Raw genomic sequence first — 25,374 nt, 5'->3', positions numbered from 1 at the left:
TTATTTTTTATATAAAAATGTGCTATTACTATTATAAAATAAAACATATTTATAAAAATATTATAATAACATTATTATTATATATTTATTGCATATATTTACTGATACTTTTTTTGTTACAGGTATGACCAAGGACAACACAAAGGGGCACTAGTGATGTGACACATAATGTCGTACTGCGTCACTTTGACGCATTGGACTGGCCTAGTGCAGTGCAACTGACAAACGTATCGATATCGATAAAGAGTAGTTAGGTAGTAAATGAATACACTCATGCTGACGACAGGAGGCGCAGTAGACGATCAGCCCATGGACGGGAATATGTCTTTCACTTCTTACAAGTAAGTAAAATTGTTCTGAGTACCATTATTAATTATTAAAAATATTAACAATAAATCTTCTATAATAATAGATAAATATTATTTTCTTCCAAAGTGAAAGAACGAGATCTAGGAAAGCTCTAACTTTATATAATTAAATGTTAATATCTATGACATCTTTTTGTTAGCCCATCATATATTTGGTTATTTTTTTTATAAAATAAATTAGAATTTACACAAAATTAGAAAAAAATATTACAGGAACCGATGAATGCAACAACTCGTCGATTCATCAAAGGAGTCCGCCTGTAAAATGATTTCGAATATTGTATTATTAATTGATCAAATGTTTTGTTTTTCACAAAACCTCATGCGGAGACGTTATATCCATAACCAACGCGACATATCCATAACTGTAAGGACAGTACCGTACTCGAATGAAGACATTTACCAAAAAAGTGCGGGTAAGAAGTTTCCAATCGAAACAGAATTCGTATGATTACTTATACTTGGAAATGGCGGTCAGCTTTCGATGCATCATTAACAGCATTATACGAATTAATTACTTATTTTTTGCTTTGAGAAACTCTAGAATCTTGCTTACAAATTAGAAGGACGACGCGTTCCTTTTGTTTGTCTGGTAATAATCTGAATAAATCACAGAAGTTTTAGATTTTCATTTATTCGAATTGAACTTATTTGTACACTTTACATTTATTATAATATGCAGCTTTTAACATATAAGATACAATAAAATTCATTTTTATATATTTGTAGTGTGTCCTCAAGAATGGTTTAATAAAAATATTATATATTTTTAATTATTACTATAAATTATAGATTTATAATATATTTCTACATATATAATATAGCTTCGAAAAAAAAAATCCTTGTGCATTTAGATAAATAACATTATTAATCGTTTAGGATTTATTATATTATAGAGGCCAGTCAATAAACGCGACAGGTTGTGGTTTCGATTTCCAGTCGAGGAAATTAAATTTTAAATATTTTTTTCTTCGCTCTGGTAACGAGGTAATGCAGGATACAGTGTGGAGTTGTAAAAAAGAAATTATTATAATGTTCTGAATATTTTGATTACAAATCTAAACTTGTATTAGTACCTATACCTACTATAAGAGAAATATAAACCAACATCCCAAATAAATTATTTTGACAATTTAAAGTGCAGATATGTAGTGCTAGTCGTAACTTGCAAGTTAAGCTTAAGTTAGAGCAGTAACATTTCGAACATGAATCGGTCGCGAGGAACTTTATTTGCGGTTTGACACTAAATTCAGTTTAAAGCCATGCTTATAGCCAACTGTCCATGGCCGGCGTAAAATGAGTTCAACACTATAAACTTATTTAAAGGTCAAGACTTCATTGAACGATGCAAATGTTTCAATTAAATTTGATACTTCAAGTAAATAAACTCAGCAATTACGGAACGCAAAAAGCCGTTGACCAATGAATTCGTCAGGCGGTTACAGTCCTCAATCGGGCACCTTTCATTAAAAAAAAAGAACCATACGCCATTTCATGTCAATTTTTGAATAATTCATCGTGCGAATGCGCGAGCGCATCGATTGATGCAAGCAAAAAGCGCGCGCTCGCTAATCTTCGCTGTCTCTCGCGTCGCTTCGGGCTTCCTCGGCTCCCAGTGTTGCCAACCGAAGCATTTATTATTCTAGTTTTTACAGTCACGCTGAGCAAGGACATAACTGGGAATGCATTTATTTGATAAATGATGTTTTTTTTCTAGGAACCCTAAAGCAGTGATTTTTCACATAATTTTTCGGTGTCAATGTTGAAAGGTATTTTTTATCATGCATTCACGTGAATTCAATTATAATGGCGTTATGAATATTGTTCATGATGTTTTTTGTATTTAGATGTCTGTGAATTAATGATGAATAGATTTGTTATGAACATTAAAATCGCTTATTTTGTTTTCGTTTAATTTCTGCTTCGACTATAAATATCTTAATAGAGGCGCTTGTGAAACAGATCGCTATCGCCGCACGCTGGACTTAATGATAGATCGATCATTTAATGGTATTAAACTATTTTTTGCTTGCACAACAACATATTACGTACATACGTATACGTTGAGCTGCTATTAGCGGCCAATTATTAATAAAGGACAAAATTCATTGTCGCTGGCCGTTAAGCTAATTACAAGTATCATCATGATGCTTTGAGTACAGAAAAAAATATAGTATTCGAATTTCCGAGCGTTCATCCCCCGCGCCCGCACGTCCGCCGCGCCTCGACGCCGCGTCTCGACTGTACGTGATTGGTTTATTAATTAGGCGAATCATCATTGGGTTCCATTTTTAAAAATAGGCGGGATTTTTGCTGTGCGACTTTTCTTTTTAATTTTGGCCGGCGTAGCACGCAATTAGAGTTGCCAGGACACTTTTTGTATTAATCCCTCATCAGACGATAAAGGTTATTATACATTTTGTTTAACATACTCATTTAACAAGGTAATCTGAGACTAGCCGACATGAATATTATAATTTATTCAGCCTTCATGCTCGCGTTATTTCATATTTGTTTAACACACAACACTAGGCAGTTAGGAGGATCAAGATATTTTTATTATATAATTTTTATTTTCGTATAGATATGTAAAATAACTTCTTGTACATATTGTATTAATAATAAATACATATATCTATATAAAATATGACAACCTTAACTTAAGTAATAACGTCTAAATCGTTGAATTGTAGAATGAACATTTAATTAATGGGTAATTTCAAGTTTTTGAAAATTTAATTACAAAATAATAATTTTAATATGCGCTACACTATATTCTTCACTGAAGGTACATCCAGTAGAAATACGTAATTGTGACGTAAGTTGTAACTATTAATAAAAATACGGGATCACGTTCTCCATGGACAAATGAATCAGATCTTGTACACAGGATGTCGTGCCATAAAAAACGCATCATTTTGCATTACCTTTAGCATACACAGAAACTCCTTAAACGCATATAAAACTGCGATTAAAAAGTTAACATTCGCAAAATCGAACGACGAAGTGAGGTCAACGGAAAAATAACATAAAAAGCGCTGTTCGTGGTCCGTCGAGTTATGTCTCCCAGTGGATGAAGCACCGTTAGAATGCCTTTGGGCCTAAAATGAAATAAAAAACCTAAAACTATTCCAATTGCCAGTATAAGGAATGCGTTTTGTCTGCCATAAGCTTTGTAGCGTTTTGTTTTTCTAAATGTGCTTAGACATAAAAGTTTACACTTGGAACCGTTAAAAACTACCTCCTCCAAATTTTGACTTTTTAACGCAATTAAAGTCATTCCAATATATTTGGCATCCTCAGCTATTAAGGCTTCTCTTTTTCCAGAGTAAATATACAGTCTCCGTTTTACCGGCATGTATGTATAATGTTATTAGGTAATCTTTCCTTATAAGATAGATATCATAAGGTTCTAACAAATATGTATGTAAAATAATATCACTATTCATATAAACTATATGTGAATGTAAAATATGTTAGCCTCGTTTAAGTTATACTTTAAGTTAAGTTTAAGGTACACCTAGAAAGTACAAGAATAAGTATAGATAGTAGGTATATATTAAGAGTATATGAAATAATATTTCTATCTTTACCTATTTTTTAGTAGGTACCTTCTTAGTTCTTACACGCTTATTATAACTTATTTTTAATTTTTTATCAGCTTTACCTTCACGCTGTAACGTGCACACAGCAAGGTAGGCAGAGGAAACCTAGTGTTAAGACACTCCTCAAGACGTTCCCCATTTACCGCCGAAATCTAGAGGCAGGCGAAACTCAACGCCGCCTATGCCTCTACACCAGAGCGAAGAAATGAAAATATAAATCTCCTCGAGAGGAAATTGAAACCACAACCAGTCTCATTTACAGCCACATACTTCCACCCCTGCGCCACGACTGGCATGGCTACAAGTAGATATAATATGGTTCAAATAAAACACAGGGGAAGCATTTCTACGGCGCAGACATGTCGGCTGACCGCTGCTAAGTAAGACGGGACATAAATACTTCAAAGGCTAAAACAAAATAAAAAACGAGAAAACCCCTTTAAGAGCTACCGAACTATAATTTATGGGCAGGCCCAAGGACCTTTCAAATAAAAAAAAACACATGTGGAGACGCAAACGGTGAAATTGGAAATAATTTTGCGATAGCATCGCTGGTAACTTTCAGTTTGCAAATTTTTGTTTTAATTTCTTTTTTATTTTCGACGTAAGTTATGGGATTTGTAGGTAAATGTTTATTGATTTTTTAAATGTTTTTTTAGTATAGTATAAGGTAATGTGAAATCATTATTTGTTTATAAAAATGGTAAATATATTTAAATACGTTTAACATAAGCCTTGCTTATAAGAAAAATAACCTATTTTTTATATTGATAAAAATATAATGATTATATTGAAACATAGCGCTTTGTCGGCCCAATATAAATTACTGCCTACATCTTGGTTAAAAAGTGGAATTTTTAAACCCATTTGTATTTGGTATGTTTTGCAACGCTTCCAGAATTCAGCGATAAATGGGAAACGGAGTGTCTCAACATTAGATTCCCTCTGCCTACCCCTATTCCTAGAAATATATTAAATCGATGACAAAATGCATAATTTATAATTGCTTATTTCATTGCACTAATATCTTATCGAATTGGAAGTCTATAATCATTAACCAATAATATAAAGTTGCAAAACGAACGTGCCGTTACTGATCTACTTATTCTGCATTATCGACAAGCGAATTAGAATTAGAAAGCTGATTAAGCTTGCAATCTATGATAATATATATCTAAACTATATGTATTGGCCTATTGGTGGAGTGATTAATGAATGAGGCCAGAGGTCAATTATCAGAAAGTGGAGAACGGAGTATCTTAACACTAGGTTAGCTCTGCCTACCCTGCAGTGTGTGGGATACAGCGTCAAGTAGATTTTTTTGTGTTTTGAGAAATACATATTTCATATACCTAGTGCTGCACGTTGTTTTCTTAATAACAATGTTTTTTTAAGAACAACTGTCCTAGATCACAGATAGTGGGCGATACATCCTGCGAAGTAAATACATAATTCATATTTAACAAGCAGATGTATAATATTCTTATTAAAATAGATATTTTAATTGAAAACTTACCTTATGTGTCTGTCTAGGATTAAGGGAATTAAATTAAGAAATATTTTAATATTGTATTTATTAACTAAATGACACATTACTATCAAATATTTGATCTGTAAAATATTTTTTTATACTTAATACTTAGAGTTCGTGCAAAGAAGTAAGTAATAACCTTATCATATATTGAAAATAAAATTAATAATGTTTAAAAGTGTAAATTGAAATGTAAAAACATTTTAATAAATAGATATCTAATTTTAAATTCAAGAACCAATAGATTTTCTTTTTTTTACAAGTATTTTTCTTATTTATAAATAAATAATACAGTCCTTATTAAATTACTCTATTTTATATTCAAGTTCATTGCATTACTTATGCTACGAACCAATAATAAATGTGTGATTCATTAAAATTCACCTGAACGATACTTGTCAACCTTTGACCACGAAGTGTTCGAGCGACGTTCCTTTGTTCGTTTTCTCTTCATATTTTTTATTATATATTTTAAATAATGCAATTATACCTATTATTAATTATTAGGCTTTAAATTAATACAAATCTCAGAAAAATAACCTATTTATGTAGTTTTCTGTTAATTGACAAGATAGTTGTATAAAATGCCAAACTTACTCCTTACTATGTTAAAAAAAATCATATTATACCTAAATGTAAATAAATGAATACATCATAAAAATGTGTGAATTCAGGTTTTTAAACTCATTGCAATACACGTAGTACATACACGTTGGTTGTAGGTTCTATTTCCACTCGGGGGAATTATCTTTTTTCGTTTCCTCGTTAAGGTAATAACGTATCGTTGAGTTCCACCATTCAACATACAATGTTTGGAAAAGTGGCCAGAAAGCGGGATATAGTGTTTTAACATTATGTTCCCTCTACTATGAAGATATGTAATTTTTTTATTAGATGATTTAGTATATTAAACAACATATATATTTATATATCTCCTAAACACCATAATAAGAAAAAGAACATACAGATATATAAAAATCGCTAGCACTCGGCCGCAACCTTCCCAGCGAAGGTTTGCACGTCTGTATGCTCACGAACTATCAATAACGATTTGTCAAAATCGTCAGCTGACCGGTACGGCTGCCAAGGTTGCTATTAGGAGCATACTTGGTACTGCTTTGTTATTATAACATATGACCCCATTATAAATTAAAAGTTAATATTTCATATTTTATAATAATTTAATTGTATTGTATGTTTTTAAAAGCAGAAATTTATAATAATTTAATAGCATTGTATGTTTCTATAGTAAGAAGTCTTTTACCCCTTTTTTATTTCTAGATTTGTGCTGTAGTAAGGTAGACAGAGGTAGCCTGGGAGCCTAGTGAAAAGACACTCCGCTCCCGTAAAAACACTTCCATTCTCCACTTTCCACCGAATTATGAGTGACAGAACTCAACACCGCCCTGTGCCTCGTTACCAGACCGACAAAATGAAAATATTAAATAATTCATTTCCTCGAGCGGGAACCTAACCTACAACCTGACGTGTTTACAGTCACATGCTCGTGCCTCTGCGTCACGACTGCCTTCAATCTTTTATATATCTTTAATCGTTATGATATCTCTAATATCTTTAACCGATACGCATATTTCACTTTACTTTTTAATAACAATACTAGAAGACATAGAATTAATTCAATGTTAAGAATGAACATTAAAAATATGTTTAATTAAATATAGGTTATATAAAATAATAATACTTGAAATGTTTTTATAACTAGGTTCCAGAAGTCTACATTCCAAACGATAGAGATGCCTCATTATAGAAAATATATAAAACATCGATAATTAAATTTGAGAAGTAAAGTCATGAGAAATTCTTAGTTAACAAATGTGACAAATATCTTCTCAAACTATAAAAAGAGATTCAAGTTCAGAACAATTATGTATCAGCCAGGTACCAGCAGTCCAGCACACAGCTGTAGAACTTAATTGCTTGAACAAAAACATTAACGTTGGCAAATGTAATGTAATTTTTTTTTATGTTTTCGTAATTGTTTTCAAGCTTCAAGCTGTCGCATATAATGTGGACTTCCTCTTTAAAGTTTTGAGAATTAATTTATTATTTATAAAAGTAATTATTTTCATTTGGTTAATATATTCTTATTATGGTCAAGCAAATCTGAGAACAAGTATGTAACTCTATATTGACTATACATACATTCTAAACTAGACTTTTTATCTTGACTCTTTATGCTGCATCCTATACATAGCAGGATAGGTAAAGGAAATCTGGCAACCTGGTGTTAAGAAACTCCGTTCCCATTGAGACACTTCCGTTTCCCACTTTCCGCCAAATTTTCGTAACAAGAGGTCATAACGGCGAGGAAATAAATTTATTTAGTATATCATAACCTCGAGCGGGAATCGAATCCACAAGGGATGCATATCCAGTCGCACGATACTCCTCCTGCTCCTGAGCTCCTGCGCCATGACAGCCAAAGTAGATAACATCATAATATCATTAAAAAAATGCTTTATTTCAGTTTTAAATATTTTCAATTTAAGAATAGTCTATTGGTATTTGACTACGTGAAATGCCACTATGCAGTTAAGTAATATTTATTTTTATCAGTCTACTATCAGTGCAAGTGCGTCGTCCTTTCATAGTTGATAACAGATTTGCTATACTGATAATGTTAATCCTTTTGTAACATGTTAATGTATATACGTAGAGACGACTAGTAATCTAAAATGTCATGATTTAGAAAGATAGATAAAGATAGATATCTATATACTGTGGTTTGGTTATCTTTTTTTACTTTTGATTGATGCACATAGAGTGTTATGTGATGAAGCGGCTTATGTAGATGTGGTGTTGAAATTCGAAAATGAACTTTTAACAAATTATTTAAATATTCTTTTTATAATATTAGATAAGGTATCTGTAAATACATTATTTTACATATATTTTAGTGTCTTATGTTTAAAAATATCCAAACATAATATGCAACACCTATGTATATTTGGACGTAGGTGCTTACTATTAAAACAGTCCAAGTTCACATACACTTAATTCTGAAATTTTATACTTCCAAAATTTTTTATTTCCAAAAACTGATTAATTAATTAATTTCTTCTTATAACATTTAATGTTATATTTCCATTCACAATTTTTTGTTTCTTGAAACATACAAGAATTTTCATATAATTTTCACAAATAACATTGCTTCGTTATATTCTAGGTATCCTCAGTCCATGCCTATGTTCTGAGAAACGTTTGTTTGCTCCCAGTATGCGATGTTGATACACTCTGACAATGCTTTGTTTCTAAAGCAACATTATTTTTACTCACGTGGATACATCACTAATAGGCACTCGTATGATGGCCAGTTCGTTATAATTTGCTGTGGTTTTTTAATAATATACCTAGTTAAATTTAAAATTAATAGATATTAAATTTAATATAAATAAAGGCCGTCGTAGCGCAGCGGCACAAGGGTGTGACTTCAACGCGACGGTTTTGGGTTCGATACCCACTCGAGGAAGTGAAATATTTATTTACGTTTATATTTCCATTTCTTCGCTCTGGTGTCGAGGCAAAGAGCGACGTTGAGTTCTGCCACTCAATACGCAATGCCTCTAGAATTCGGCAGAAAGTGGGGGACGGAGTGTCTTAACACTAGGTTCCCTCTGCCTACTGTATTGTATGCGGGTTACAGCGTGAAGCGTGAAGATCTTACCCATCCCAGGATAAATTTATCATGTGCTAAATTCAAATCTTACATACGGACAGATTTATCTTATAAGGACTTCGTATTTCCTTTTGAGGTACGAAACCTTAAAAAAAGTAAACAAAACTACATAAATGGTTATAGTAAGTTGTGAATATAGTAAATTTATTCAACAAATTAGTATTAGACTTCTATGCAGACATGCAAGTGCAGCTGATAAGGTATCTGATAAGCGATCTTTATCGGATGCAGTGGAGCGCGTCTACAGAAATACCTGCGCTAATATATTGCATTAAATGTTTATAGGATTTTAAGATTTAATTCATGTTAAACGTTAAATTGAATTAGTTTTAGTTTGTTGTTTTAGGAGATATTGAAGTAATTGATAGGTGAAGGTGATTTTTTAAAATTTACAGCCTAATTTTAATGTTCTTACTTTTGATCCTTATGTATGGGTTAATATTAATTATTCTCTATTTCCTATCCACCCTGTTCCCCACTTCCTGGCGAATTCTGGAGGCATTTTAGTTTAGTGGCGGAACTAAGCACATCACTTTGCCTCGACAGCAGCGAGAAAAATTAAATATTAAATATTTCGAAATAGGAAATTTAGAGGCAAAATCAATAACATCTTAATAATGATTAATAATTAAATACCAATGAATCATCCCATCTCATTTCTCAAATTAAACCAAACGTTCGGAAGTAGGAAGTCATCAAAGCGATTGTGGACGCCAAAGCTGTTAGCGCGAACGCTGACGAGGGCTACGACAATGGCCATTGTCTTCGTGTTTGAAAATATTGCTATCACACGCTCCCGCAACCGATGATCTTTTAATTTTGATTTAGTAATTCATGTGGATGTGGAGATTTGTGTAATATATTTAAAGTAAAGCTATACTTACTTATTTTTTTTTTTTTTATTTTAAAAACTACATCCACGGGCGCATAGTTGCCCGTGCCTTTTTTATTTTATGAAAGTTCTTTTAATGTGGCGTACTTAATTTTGGGACAATTTAAACTGTACTTATATCTAGAGCTTATACTAGAGGGGTTGGATGAGACCCCTACCGACATTTTTTTTTTTTTTACATGTATTATTATAGTCTTTTGTATAATTATTATGTATATAGGTGTGGAATTTTAGATTTGGCCTGGCTTATGCAGAACGCCTTCCTTAAGTTTTTTTTTTACTTACTTGCTATACTTACTTAAAGTCAGCACAGATAATGTCACAGATTTTTTTAGGTTCCCGCTGTATCCCGTATACATCAGAGTAGATATAGGGAACCCAGTTGTAAACCAAAAAAGTTCGAGTTGAGTGGCGAAACTTAACGTCACGCGTTGTCTTTTTGCCAGGGAAAGAAAATGAAAACTTATTCCCCCATGAAGGAATCTAATCTATAACCGTCGCTTACAGTTACCCACTGTGTCGTTGCGTTATGGCCATTTTGTAAATGCACATATAAATGACAAATATTATTTTATCTTTATTTTCAAAATGTAGGTAGATATAGATTATATCAAAATATATATATATATATATATATCGATTTTTTCATATATTATCCAAAATGCTTGTAAAATATATGAATAATTGAAGAAGGCACTATCGAACTCCTAACCATTGTGTTTTAATTAGATGCTTTCCCACTATACTACAACAGCCATTACTAATATAAACAAGATTATATTTTTAATTATATTTACTAAAATAATAATATAAAAATTGCAATGATATACATCTAAGAATGATGCAAATTGAAATAGTTTACGTTACTCTTCTTCATCTTGTTTAGATGATGTGGAATTTTTTCTAACAACATGCACGCGTTTATTTATGTTTACACAAGAATGGTGGAAAAACAATGAAATCTAGCTTAGCAGTTGTTTATTTATTATCTGTACAAACAAAATAGATAGAATATTTATAAAATATATTATAATATATGAGAACTGCCATAGAGAAGTAGGTTCCTTTGAAGTATTTATGTTTCCAACTGGACGAAGTCTATTTGCTTAACATAATTAGTTGTCACCCGCAAATTTGTTTACTTGGGCTTTATGACTCTTGCCATACTATTTCCATTTTCATCACAAAACGAGCGAACGCGAAGCTTTGACGCGACGGTTATGGGTTCGATTTCCTCGCTTTGGTTAAAAGATAAAGTGCGGCGACGAGCGCCGTCACTCATATATCTGATCCTGTGAGCGTTCGGATAATCCTCTCTTACTACTGTCTAACAGTCTCCAAGTCTCAATTTTCGTTCTGTCATTCATTGAATATCGCAATTGATGTGTGGTTGATTTTCTAAGGGAAACTTATAAGGATTTTTGTAGCGAAGGTCTTGTGATTACCAGACGAGTTTATATTTTAATATTTTTTTATCTTCAACTTTGGTAAATATAGCGCAACATGACATCCACGAACGAACGGAATGGAATGGAATAAAATAAGATTTGCGTTTTCTAGCCCTTCTCCCCGCAATCCTTCCATAGAATCAATAAAAACAAGAAATCACTAGAAACTATATGTTATCACCACCAAGAATCAATTATCTACATAAAATATTTGAGTATCAAAAGCAAAATATTATAATCATAAAATTTTATGAATGGTTACTTACTGCATTGATAATAAGTCATTTACAATTGAGTTTAGTCCATCTTGTTTTCTGCATTACTTGTAAATATTATGTGACTGTTTAGAACTTTAGAGGTAGGTGTCTGTCTCTATGACATAATTTACTCATTAGAATATTATAAAATGAATGAAAAATTGTTTAAAATACGTAAATTAATAGATAATTGTACGATTAATATCAAAAGGTTCCCCAAGCACCGCTCAATTGAAAATTAATGGCGGAAGTCAACGAGGTGATTCTTCCTGTTGCCAGGGCGAAACAACGGACACAATTTCCTCCGAGTGAGAATCGAATTCACAACCGTCGCGTTTATAATCAGACTTATTTATAAAAAATATACCAACTTTCATTAAGTGAAATCACAGCAATAATGAATGATTCCCACAGTGGCGCCTCTTACGTCGTTCTGAGAAAACTCGGTGTCCGTTACCGCTATACTTTCCTTTAAATTTGGAATCGCGTCGAGTTACTCTATGTGTGGCAATGTTTACCTGTTACGTTGACGTTGTGTGGCCTATATTCCTAGAATGCGTAATCGTATGCTATAATATTGTGTTATTTAAAGTTATTTGCTAACTAAGATTTATGGAAGTATTTTAAAAAATATATATTTCTATTTCTTCACACTGGTGTCATTGAGTAGGGCGTCGAGTTCTGCCACTCAACACGCAACTCCTCCAGAATTCGGCAGAAAGTGGGGAACACACTAGGTTCCTTCTGCCTTACCCTGCTGTGTTCGGAATACTCTTGTGCCTCTGCGCCACGACTGGACCGAACGACCGAATATATAGTATATTTTAATGAACAACCATATGCTATTTTTTATAACCCATTCAGTGTAACCCACCATTAGTTATTAGACATAAGCTAAGCTCCTATATCGGTATATCGATTAGCGATAACGTTGGGGCTCGTCTTACATTGTTTCCTGATATCGTTGCGTTCTCGCTACTCGTGATATAGGCAAACTGACACTGGGTAGAAATTTCATATATTCTCTGAATACCAACATTTTCCGTCTAAATATGACTTTAGGAAGCCATCATTTGCCTGAACGTGGCATTATTTTGACTTTAGTGTTGAAACTTTGAGAAACTCGTATTTTTTATTTTTTTAGCTTCATCTGGAACTCAACGCGTTGTCTTGTTACCTGAACTAGAAATTTATCATATACAAATATGTATTAATTTATGTTAAGCTGCAATTGGTAAATAATTATATTATTTGTTCTAGCATGATGGATTCCGGTGGCGCTGGTATCGATTCTCCACCCACCTACCACAGAAGCTACGAGCAATATGTCCAAGGGGCAGTAGAGAACAGTACCGATTCAGTCCAAGACCAAACCAGCCCTGAGCTGGTTGTGTGGTCAACCCTGCCTTACGGCTTAGACTATAGAGCACAATACGACTACAGAAGTCCATATGATACTTCAAGGGATTATTCATCTCAACAATACGCTAGAGCACCCTTTGCTACGAAAATGGGACAGGCCAAAGCGTTAAAGGAAGCCAGGATACGAAGACCCATGAATGCCTTCATGGTGTGGGCGAAGGTGGAGCGGAAGAAGCTGGCCGATGAGAATCCTGATCTCCATAACGCCGATTTAAGTAAAATGCTAGGTGAGTGATTTTTTAAAATTTTTGTAGTTATTTTAATCTAGCCGAATGAAATATCAAATTTGATTAGCTGTACCTATATTCGATTATTTATTATTATTACATAAAACAGTTAATCATGCTATACTTAACTTATTAGATAGTTCTATTTAAAGAGACTATAACAAAAAAATAGAAGCTATACCCTTGTAAGGTGCATAACTCTCATTTTCCCGCAATTATGGAAATATATGGGCTAATTGTTGTATGGAGAAAAAACTAATAACCTAACAAGACATAGAGTGTCAGGTTATAAACGGTTGGAAACAAAACAGAAAGAACCCTTCACGTGAGTCAGCAAAAACAGTCAATCTCGGTGCAGTTGATTTGAAATTCAAATTAGAAACGACAAGAAAAAAATCCATAACCATGTTGAGACTATCACAAGATATTTGTATTACCATATTATTATTATTTCCTATTACATTTAACAGTTCTAAATTTATTCATGCCGTTATTAGGTTATTTTTTGGGTGTAGACGATGACAGTGTAAGGATGACTTTTCTATTGAACAGAATTAGGAGGAATAGGATTTCTATGGAATAGGATAGGAAGTGAGAGATTTTGATTAAAAAACGTGTAAGAATTTTGAATTATGGCTTTTTATAAAATAAAAAACGATTAAAATTAGGGTGGAATTACAAAAAAGTATAGATAATAATCTGGTATTTTTGCATTCCGATTACTAATAAACATACATAAAATAATTAATAATATTAAAATAAATTAATGTATAAAAAGACGTTATGTATGTAGCTCTAAAAAGATACTCATATTCTCTCTACAAACTAAGATTGAACCTACAACCTCTGCCTGCAAATTATATAACAATTCCCTTGTAACTTATCGAGACATTCTCTGTGTGTGTCATACCAGAGCGAGGAAGTGATAATTGATTATTTATAATAACTCCCCCAAAAATGAATCGAACCCAAAACCACCGTTTACACTCAAACACAGCCCCACTACACCGCAACGGGCTATTAAATATGCAAACACACGTTCATATATAAATGGTTAAATCCAAAAAATGTCCAAGGGATGCAATGCCTTATTGGCCTTAAATACCTGGCCACATAACTTTGCGTACATGGTATAACCACATTATACTAACAACTCAATTAAAATGTACTGTAAACATCGGCACGCAAAAAGGACAAGCGTGAGTTGTACTTTAATTAAAATATTTGTTTTCCATATTTAATTCTTGTCTTGTTATATTCATTGTGGACATCTGTCCTGTTTCTTAATTTGTGTATTTGTTTTTTTTTTTTGTAATATGTTTTAAGTATATAAGGTATGTTGTGTTTACATTTAAAATTACAGTTTTACATTTTTGATATCTTTAAAGTATTGTTTCTTACTAAGGATTGGATTTTTTACATAAGAGCCCAAAAATTCTATGCTAAAAATAATTTATTTTAGCGTTTGGCGGCCCTTTATCTCTGGCTACGTCCTATGGTGAACCGGGAAGCTAAAAAAGAACCAAAGGCACAAGTGAAGTAACACGTACATACATAACTTCTATAAGTATCACATACTGCTCTACAATTAATATTTTTTAATGATAATTAATTACTTATATTAAATACTTATATTTAAAAAATCCTATTTTTTAATATTTAAAAAATCCTATTTTTTAAATATTAAATACTTATATTTAAAAAATCCTATTTTTTAAATATTAAATACTTATATTTAAAAAATCCTATTTTTTAAATACAAATGTATTGTTTATTTTTAGTTATTTTTTATTGAAATTTTTCACAAAGCGTTTTTCTCCGTACGATATAATACTAGGCAGAAGCGCAGAAGTGTATTTTAAAATATTATTTTTTCATTTAAGAAGTAATTTGACTATTTCAACGAAGACAGTATCTACGTTTGAACTATACTAAAATACCAATAAGTAAATACAGAGAACTGTGTATAAAATTTCTTCACCAGCACAAAATGGACCGAGTCTATTCTATCTAATATTATATTCTCCATACGTATTGTTATAATTTATAATTACCGCGACCTTTATAACTTTCTCCGAGACATGAACTCAACTCACTACGCAATGACTGTAATGTAAGTCGCACATTCGCATACACAAGTGCTTGAACAAGCTTAAATTATAATTAATATATAATAATTTATATTCCATATTTATATTAATAGATTTAAAAAATCTTATTTAATTGTTTAAGATATTATTTTTATAATCTTATTACTTTTTATTTACTTTATTCGGAGGAAGAGATGATGTTCGGGAGAGGCTGCTAAGTCTTAATAATTTCTACTTAAAAGTAATTGGTAATGTGGCAGAAAGCAAAATAATTTTTATAGCTTCACGCTCATACATATCAGGATAGGCAGAGAGGTAGCTGGGAACCTAGTATTAAGAACAGCGTGTTGAGTGGCAAGAGGCAAAACGAAGAGGCTCTCCCAGAGCCAGGATATAAAAATATTAAATATATTATTTCCTCGAGTGGAAATTCAACCCTCAACCTATCGCGCTAACAGACACACGCTTGTGCCTATGCATCTCTATTGGCAATTTCTCATTTGTGTATATAATACAATATATATAGTAACCACATCAGGATAGCAAATTATCTGGCTACATTATACTAGGTATTTGATAAATTAAATAATATTAAATGATATTGAACTCGACATTATTTAGTATTAGGCAAGATAACAACATCCACCATCCAGCATCCAGAAACCAACCAAAGATTATAACATCCTACTATAACTATTAATCAGATGTGCCCAATCATTTGTCACAGTGTTATTAGTTCACCCAGCGGTAACTTTTGGCTTCGACAGTCCATAGGTAGATATGGCAAGTCATTACGGAGCACCGCGTGGGTGGCTGATCCTATCGCTACTAATGAAATAAAAAAATATAAAAAGTTAAGTACTTTTTAGGACTTGCCGACTGTTGTTTTTTAATGTTTCTAGGTGGGTAATAAAGCCTAAAATTTGGATTTGTGTTAAATTACGCTTTAAATTTATATAATAATAGATTGGTCTTTTCGTTTTCTGTATTTGTTGGCAAAGACCGGCGTTGAGATTCGCCACTCAACACGCAAATCCTTGAAAAATTAGGCGAACAATGGGGGACGGAGGGTCCCTCTGCGTACCCTTCTATATGAGGGATACATCATGAAGCTGATTAACTTGTTATAGAGCCAAAAACAGTGTTACAAAAAAAGTTGGCCATAAACTTAAATAACATTTTTATAAAATTTTGCTTATATTATATTTATTACTTATAAATTCATTCAGATTCATTTATTCAGAAATAAAATTTCTGTTAAAAAGTAAAAATTTCAAGATATGTTACAATTTCTCCACAGTTAAGGCATAAAGACCTGGCCCACACCGGATATTCAAAGATAATTCCCATAATATCAACGTTTGAAACGATTAAACTTACACTATTACATAATATCGTATTGCGTTCTCCTATAGACATATTACAAATACTTTAATACTATCGAAAATCTACTCCAGAGCCTTACTCCAGTATTGTTAAGGACTAATATCGATTGATTCGTAGTTTTTCAGTTTATAAAATTTATAATGGTAAGTTGTAAGTCTATTATTCATCACATGAGTAATATATGTAAGTTATCAACCAAAATATGGAATAACCAGTGGCTGACGTGTTTGGATCCTTTGCCTTATCGGCGACATATATACCTAGTATAGTTATATAATAAATAGTTAGTGGTTATGGTTTACTTTTTTTTAAATAATTGTTTTGTCATTTTTTATAAATTCCTATAAAGAGCCTTGTCACACCAAGGTAGTAAATTAGATTCCTGCTTGATACATCGTTTATATTTTTAAAATTTATGTTTATTTTGTCAGGGAGATACTGTGTAGGGTCATTCTTACTATAAAATTTAATTATTGAATTATTATTTCGATATGTATGTATTTTTATAAAACAATTTATATATTATTAAGTATTATTTTAAATTTTTAGTTTATCTATTAAAAGCCATGTATATTATATAACCTATTGTATTTCACAAGTGACAGCTACGTCAAACCACAGATTATAACATAGTAATTACAAAAAACACCAAGCAAGGGTCACAAACAGCCGTACGTGATCTGTTGGTTTCGGATTTCCCAGTTTTGTACTTACATATGAATATTACATACGACAAATATAAACACTATGAAAATGCACTTGTGAATAATGGTCCAATTATATTTATAGAAATCCAGTACAAGAATATTTATTATGACTTAAGTTAAAATAAAGCTAATTATATTGAAATTCATTATAAATATTATTTTTTAATATACAAAAAATAATAAAATAATACCAGTATTAAATATTAAATTGAAATAATAAATTGAAATTGGTTTAGGTGGTAGAGAAAACCTAACCTTAAGGCACTCCGTTCTCCACGCACCTGTCAATTTTCAAGACATTTCAATTGAGTAGCGGAACTTAACACCTCGTTTTATTTCAATTTCAATATTTAAAAAAAAATATAAAATAATATTTTGAATTTGTTATTTTCATGTTGATCGTTTTCAGTTTTAAAAGAAATAAGTTAAAACAAGTACCTAAGTAAAACTGTTAAATAGTCACATATACAATTTAATAAATGGTATTTATAAATAATGATAATTACAATGTACAGAACGCCTCTAAGTCTGTGCAATACTCGTAAAATTAGCAATAAAATAACAATAAACCATAGGAATAATAATAAAGATTGTAATAAATAATAAAACAGGACCGTTTCAAGGAATACAGTATAAATAAACCGCAGATGCCTAAGTGGATAGATGACCTCAAACGAATAAAATAAATTGCTACGTATGTAAAAATACTTTCAGTGTTCTTCTGTAATATTATTTAAAAAAACTAGTCTAAAAAAAAAATATTTAATGAAACGTAGAAGGGAAAGTCCCGTTTATTTTCTTTCTATCCTATCCCGGGAAATCCTTAAAATCCTACATGCCAAATTTCAATCACAGTAATTAAAAAGGACGAGTGCTTCTCTGGTTCTCAGACCGTTCGACGAAAGCAAGCCACTCTCTATCAACATCGTCCTAGGCAGTAATTTCTCAGGGACAGAGAACCCTTTTTCTTACTCTCCGGTGTCACTACAATTCTCACATCCGAAGAAGAAGAAAAATTCTACAATAAATATAATTGTCATACATTTACCTCCAATAAGATTTTAAAAACAGATGACATTTCATGAGGTGACGTGAGATAGTTTATTATAGTCATATCTATAATGTTCCAAGTTGCAAGAACATAACAATGACTATTCTATATATAAAACCTAAATAAAATATATTATTTGTACTCTAGACTCATCAGTCCCCTTCATATAAACATAAACAAGATGAGGGGTTCCCCATCATTAATTAGTCAGAAATGTATTAATTCATGGCACATTTACACTCAATACTTGTATTTGAGGAAATAATGTAAAAACCAAACTTTAATATGTTATGTGTGGTATAATTAGAAACAATGATAAAATAAATGTAATTTCCATTATTTTATCAAATTTAGCTTTACGTTCTATCCCGCACGTAGCAGGGTAGGGTGAGGGAACCTGGGAACTTAGTCAAATAACTCCGTTTTCGATTAAGATATTTCTAGCCCTAGAGCCTAGGGCCTTGACTCCAGGTTCTCTCTGCTCATACTTTAAGTTACGACGTAAAATAAATTAAGTATTAAATTTATACATATTATAATGTAAAATTTTTAATTGTGTGTGAAGTCTATTCATTATATGACGCGTCGTCCTTGGATTACCTTATCAATCATTCGGTTAATTGTAACGTGTCTCAGTAAAGGTGATGTTTATTTGAAACTGAGATTATTAATAATAATATTGTTTAATAATATTGTCTATTTTCAATTTATAATGCGAAATGCGAATAGTGAAACAAGTGTCTTATTTGATAAAATATTCATTAAAAAGCTGGTATAGCAGCTTAAAGTACAAGTAATTAGTTTTTTTTTTAAACTGATCATTTTTTGTTATATAATATGTAGGTAAAATATAGAATATGTATAGAAAACCTAGTATCAGGATATCAGTATACTCTCTTTTCCACTTTCTGTTTTGTTACTTATGGACAATCATCTACGTTTAGACGTTCCTATTCCACTGCGCTGCAATGACCTCATGAAAAGTAGAGAATGAGAGCTCTAAAGGCTCTATATTTACTTGAGCTTGCCTTAAATAATGTGAACAACGCCCTAGTAAAAGAAAAATATTAGTTGCATAATAATAATTGATGGCAGTCGCGGAGCAGGAGCACAAGCGTGCGACTGCAAGCGCAACAGGTTGTGAGTTCGATTCCCATTCGAGGAAATTAAATATTTAATATTCTCATTTCTTCACTCTGGCACAAAAGCAAAAGCGCGGCGTTGAGAATTCCTGTAGAATTCTAAGAAAAATGGGAAACGGAGTAATTTAACACTAGGTTCCCTCTGCCTACCTAAGCTGTTCTATTTTGACTAACATATTTGTTTTAGCAAATCATATATTCCAGATGTCATTATTCACCAAGGCGATACACGTAACGGCCTTGGTGTGTCTCCTTCTCATTAATTGGTTAAATTGCAATCCTTGTAAGGTGGAGACGATTGCCACCGTGACCGCGCGCCCCATACTGAGTGCGCTTAATTAAATGCTTACGCTAGTGTTATATTAAAATTGTATGCGGAAATCAGATGTAATGTTTATTTTAGTTTCTCATTCGATTTATATTGATAAAGGAATATATTTAATTAATAGTAATTAATAGTAATAAGTGTTAAGACACTCCGTTCCCCACTTTTCACGGAATTCTGAAGGCATTGGGTGTTGAGTGGATAACTCAACTGAATATAAAATATAATTAAATTAATAAAGCCAATTTAGTTCTAGCACTTTAGTACTGTTTTTATAACTAGTTCATTATTAATAATGAATGAATTGAAATGAATTTTTATCACAACTGTAATAATTATTCTACATTCAAATATTAGTATAAAATTATTTAACAAAAAAATATTATAAGGTAACTTAGTAGATATGTAAAGAATTTCTATCATAAATCACTTATTAGATTATACAATTAAAATGTAATGTGTTAATAGCTTTATTTATTAGCTGTGGATATGTAGGAAATTAACATTCATGACATAATTAAGTTGTTAAATGCTTGGACCATATTTTGTTTTAATATTGATCATTTATTTATGGCATAAAAGTATTAATTTTATACTTATGACATCATTTTGATAAGTCGAATTAAAATTAAAATACATTTTAAACCTTAAATGAATCTTATCTTTAAGTTATTAAAATCAATATTATTTGCTTATTAAAATCGAATCTTATAAGAAATATTCACTTAATGTATGAAGTATTGAGATATGAGTCAAATTACCTATTACAAGCATTGCCTATTAATCGGCAGAACCCAATGATATTATCTAAATATAGTTTGATATATATTTTATTATTTTTAGTCATGACTTTGAAAATGATTGCCAAGAAAATCTAGTTTTAATATTTAATTATAATAATTGTTCTGTTATTTTTTATAGTATTCTGCGAAAATAAACGGTCGTAAAAACTTTTTCTGGAGGCTTTGAGTGTTGAGTGGTGGAACACAACCCCGCACTTTTGCACTGTTACCAATGCCAGGAAATGAAAATATTCATCATCAATATTTGTTATTTCTCAAGTGGGAATTCAACCCACCTGTCGCGTTAACAGTCGCACGTCGCACAAGCCACTGCGCCACAAGTGGCCTCAACATTCTATATACTTAAGCTTATATATATTTTAACCCAAATTCCCTTTACTTAAATACAAAATGGCAAAGTTGGGTAATTAAAACACGTAGTAGCATATCTTAGACATTTCCACCAGCTTTGGCTTATCTGTGACCGTTTTTGGCCGAAGACAACTTTTTACTCTACACCCAATATGGCGGCCGTCAACTTATGGAAATAATCTTGATATGTGTATAATAAAACGCATAAATCATATTTTTTATCAAATATTTTGAGCTTAAACTGTATCGATCATTTCATCTAAATTAAATGGGACTCTGCTGTATACTTATATTTAATTTTTTACCTTATCTTTAACTATTTGCATTAAAATTATTATAAAGATTAAAAATAAAAGTAGACATTGTATTGGTTGCTATTAAATATGAATTAATAATAAAATAATAGTTTTTTTTACAACAATAAGAAATATATGTGTATAGGTGTTATATTCGCAATAAAATATAACCAAGCAACCACACCGTGCACGTAGACGTGTCAACTAGTACGAATTCCTAAGTCAAATCAAAAAGAGCCTGGAACGCGATCTGATCGACAAATAGCATTTTCGAGTAATAGTATCAAAACCTAGGCAGGTAAGGCAAATTCTACGAACGTTGAACGCCGAAATCCATATAGAATAGCACGAAACCGTTCTTAGAAGTTACAAAAAGCTACCGACGGCCTCCTCAATATTCCACTCGAGTAGACTATAATAATACTATTAATTCTGTTGTCACATCAGATAACAGCCGCAAGTTTTGCGTTAGCGTTTAACACATCCTTATATATTGATAAGTAAGGGTTAGAATCGATTGATTGATTATAAATAAATTTGTATGGCTATATAAGAAAATCTGAAATGAGGGTCATATCCACATGGGAGGCGTCCCAGAGGAAAATCATCTGCGCAAATTGATCTGGTAGCCTTGTGTGTGTCTAGTGCTATTAAAACCATAATTAATATGTGTTAGAATCCCTTGCTTTTTAGCAGTCCTCTTTGGTTTCCGTACTTTTTGTTGAAAGTGAACAAATTATTTTTAAAGCCTTTCTCTCTATAGCATATTCACTCAGCTTTTCTTACCATAAGAACTTGTAAAGTAAAATCTAATCAAAGTTTATGTCAAAGGAATCTATTAAATGAATACATGTCACATATAATTTCACCATACTTCTCACATTGCAGTACACGAGACAGACAGACGGCAATTAGCTACAATTACTAAATAAATACCCACGCTGTATAATTGACTCGTTAGCACAACTAGCGCTGGCTATGGAAATTATATGGTACGGATTGATATTTTAGAAACTGATCTATCGAGAGATATGTATGAGTAGGTAGAAATAAGTGAAAGTGTTTTATGTTAGTACAAATTATAATGTAAATGAGTTCACGTTTTTTTAGATATTATATGTGAAAGGAAATGAAATCTAGTATGAAGATACTTCGTTCTCCCATTTTCCGCCGAATTTTTGAGATATTGTATGTTGAGTTGCGGAATTCATTGCTGCGCTTATTCAGCCGCCAAAGCGGTGAAATCAAAATTATTGAATTATTCCGTGGGTATCGAACCCACAGCCACGTGTTCACAGTCAAAATGCAAGATGGTCGCGAGTTCAAATTCTACTTGTGAAAAGAATAGAACATAATTTCTAGTTTTTTGTAACACTAAGCACGCAATGTCTGACCAATGTCTGTCTAATAAAACGTAAAGTGGAGAGATTTTAGTTATGAAGGTTGTAGATTTATGGTTAAATCTTTGTCTATTAATAATTTTAGAAATTATGTTGTAATTTACATTTTGATAACAATTGTCAAATATTAAGTTAACATCACGTACATTCCAACGCTGGCAATCGGTATGAAATTGGAAATTTTAAATTTTAAAGTTGCGCACGCGCCATGAGTCACACACGCAATAGGGTCACGACTGCTCGGGCCTACTATATATCCATACTTCACGTTGCCATAAGTTTTGATTACGATGTCTACTCCACTCGGATATATTTGATAATATTATAATAACTTAATTATAATATAGCAAATCATTTTTTTTATATCATCTATTTATCTATCTATTAAATCAACTTGAAAACAATTCATTTCTATTAATTCTATTTTCAAATCTATATAATAAAAAAAATTGGAAATAATTAATAGTATTGTGAGTTCGATTTCATTTCCAAAATTGAAATCGAACCCACAATCGACGTGGTTACAACCATACCCTATGCTTCTGCGCCACTACGACCTCTACTATTTCTTTAAATGCTTTTTTTAATATTTTAATATTATATTTTTTACTAACCGTTACAAGGAAACATATAGGTTCAAATATTGGAAGGTAACATATGTTTGTAGCAAGTTTGACATCATAGAAGTTTTAGCGACAGTTGATGACTAACTCAATGTAAATATATTTATATAATAACATTGTATTAGTATCGTTGGCCATTGTTTGCCCAATTCGTGATAGAGTAGTAATGTGTTAAATAAATTTGAATACCCACCAAAAATGATTGACTCTACAATCAAATTTAAATAAAATAGCTATTATTCAACAAAATACGGTCAGTTGGCACGTGAGGTTTTTATTTTAAATAACAAAATAAATATCCACGTGTCCATATAAAATTTATTGTATTTTCTATGAATAAGCAGAGTTTAATACAAATGATTTAGAATGACAGTAGAAAGTGTTCTATGATCAATATAAATAGGCAACCTTATACTCGTAAGTATAATAATAACTGAATTAAACGTATTGAATGATTTTGTAATCTGTATTTACTTTTATTATATCTATCTCTGTAAGATAGATCCCAGGAATCAAATAATATATTGTTATACAATGTTGTTTGCTTAACTTCAACTTTTTACTTATTTACCCAACATAGAGAAAATATAAATATACTAAATATTTTCTACATAATTATTTGTCCATATAACCATCGCGTATAATCTATTTTTTAAATATATTTTTATTATTATTTTTTTCAAATATCACGATGAACTGTCCCAACTACGTCGCCTACGCTGCGCCGCTACGAAGGTTCGAGCGTCGCATACATTATTGCTGGAAGTAGGCGAATCTATAGATATCGCCGACGACAAATTGTTATTGCGAATTAATCGATGCTACAATACTCGATGCATCGCGTGATAACTAGATTTATAGATCTCGTTAGATAACTCAAACTAGTTTATATTTTTTTTGAATTATTAAATTGTTACAAAAGTTTATTTATTATATATATAAGTATATTTATACTGGCTGTTGCCAGCAATTTCATTTGCGTGAACTATGTGACGTTAAGTCCCATTTTTTTTCGATCCCGTCGTAATTTCCGGAAAATCCTAAATTAATACTCCCCTGTACTCACTAAGGTCTATATGCCAAATGTCATTTTTCTACACAGCGCAGGTTTGTCCGTTTGTAGTCTGTCAGTCACTTAGCAATAAAAGTAATAATTAGTGCAGAAATATATCAGTTCTTTTAGTGATGATGCTTTCATCATCACTAAAAGAATTGATATATTTCTGAGACTCTGTTCTCATTAGGTCACTAACATAAAGATGTTAGTTAGGTTATCTTAGCACTGGGTTTCACTCTGTCTACCCTACGTGCGGAATAAGATGTGAAGCTAAAAAAGAAAAACGTTTAAAGATATTTTCTTCCGTAATAAATATAGTACGATAACATTAGGTATACTCTATAGCTGTACATTGAATATTTACTATGTGGCATTACGTTCTTGTCACGCAATGAACTATCAGTGTATAGAAAACAATACGAAATCATCTTTCATAGACTAGTTTAGATGTCGATAATTTTTAGCTTCTCGCTCTGATAACAAGACCCATCGCAGAGTTGAGTTCCGCACTCAAAATGTTACCTCTTGTAAATTTGTTGGACGGAATATTTTCCACACTAGGTTCTGCCTGCCTACACTGCTGTATAGGGAATACAGCATAAAGCTATTTACACGTTATTTAAAAAAAAAGCAAATATCCATATTGCAGTAGGTTACACAGTAGTAACAGCAACGAATTCAAATGCATCAGGTAGT

General features: G+C 31.7%; 1 protein-coding gene across 1 annotated transcript in view; it reads left to right on the top strand.

The window, feature by feature from the left end:
• Sox15 (Sox box 15 transcription factor) overlaps positions 1 to 25,374 on the top strand; it is a 95,649-nt gene that overhangs the window by 6,959 nt on the left and 63,316 nt on the right. Inside the window, exons 2-3 of the mRNA XM_085194601.1 lie at positions 123 to 341; positions 13,059 to 13,447. Of these exons, the coding sequence (XP_085050727.1) occupies positions 262 to 341; positions 13,059 to 13,447 (469 nt within the window). The 5' untranslated portion in view covers positions 123 to 261. The remainder of the gene's footprint in view (positions 1 to 122; positions 342 to 13,058; positions 13,448 to 25,374) is intronic.

This window comes from Heliconius melpomene, chromosome 12, assembly GCF_056956725.1.
Source record: "Heliconius melpomene rosina isolate 202511_hmr_F chromosome 12, ASM5695672v1, whole genome shotgun sequence".
Classification (NCBI taxonomy): domain Eukaryota; kingdom Metazoa; phylum Arthropoda; class Insecta; order Lepidoptera; family Nymphalidae; genus Heliconius; species Heliconius melpomene.
This window is presented reverse-complemented; position numbering and strand designations above follow the sequence as displayed.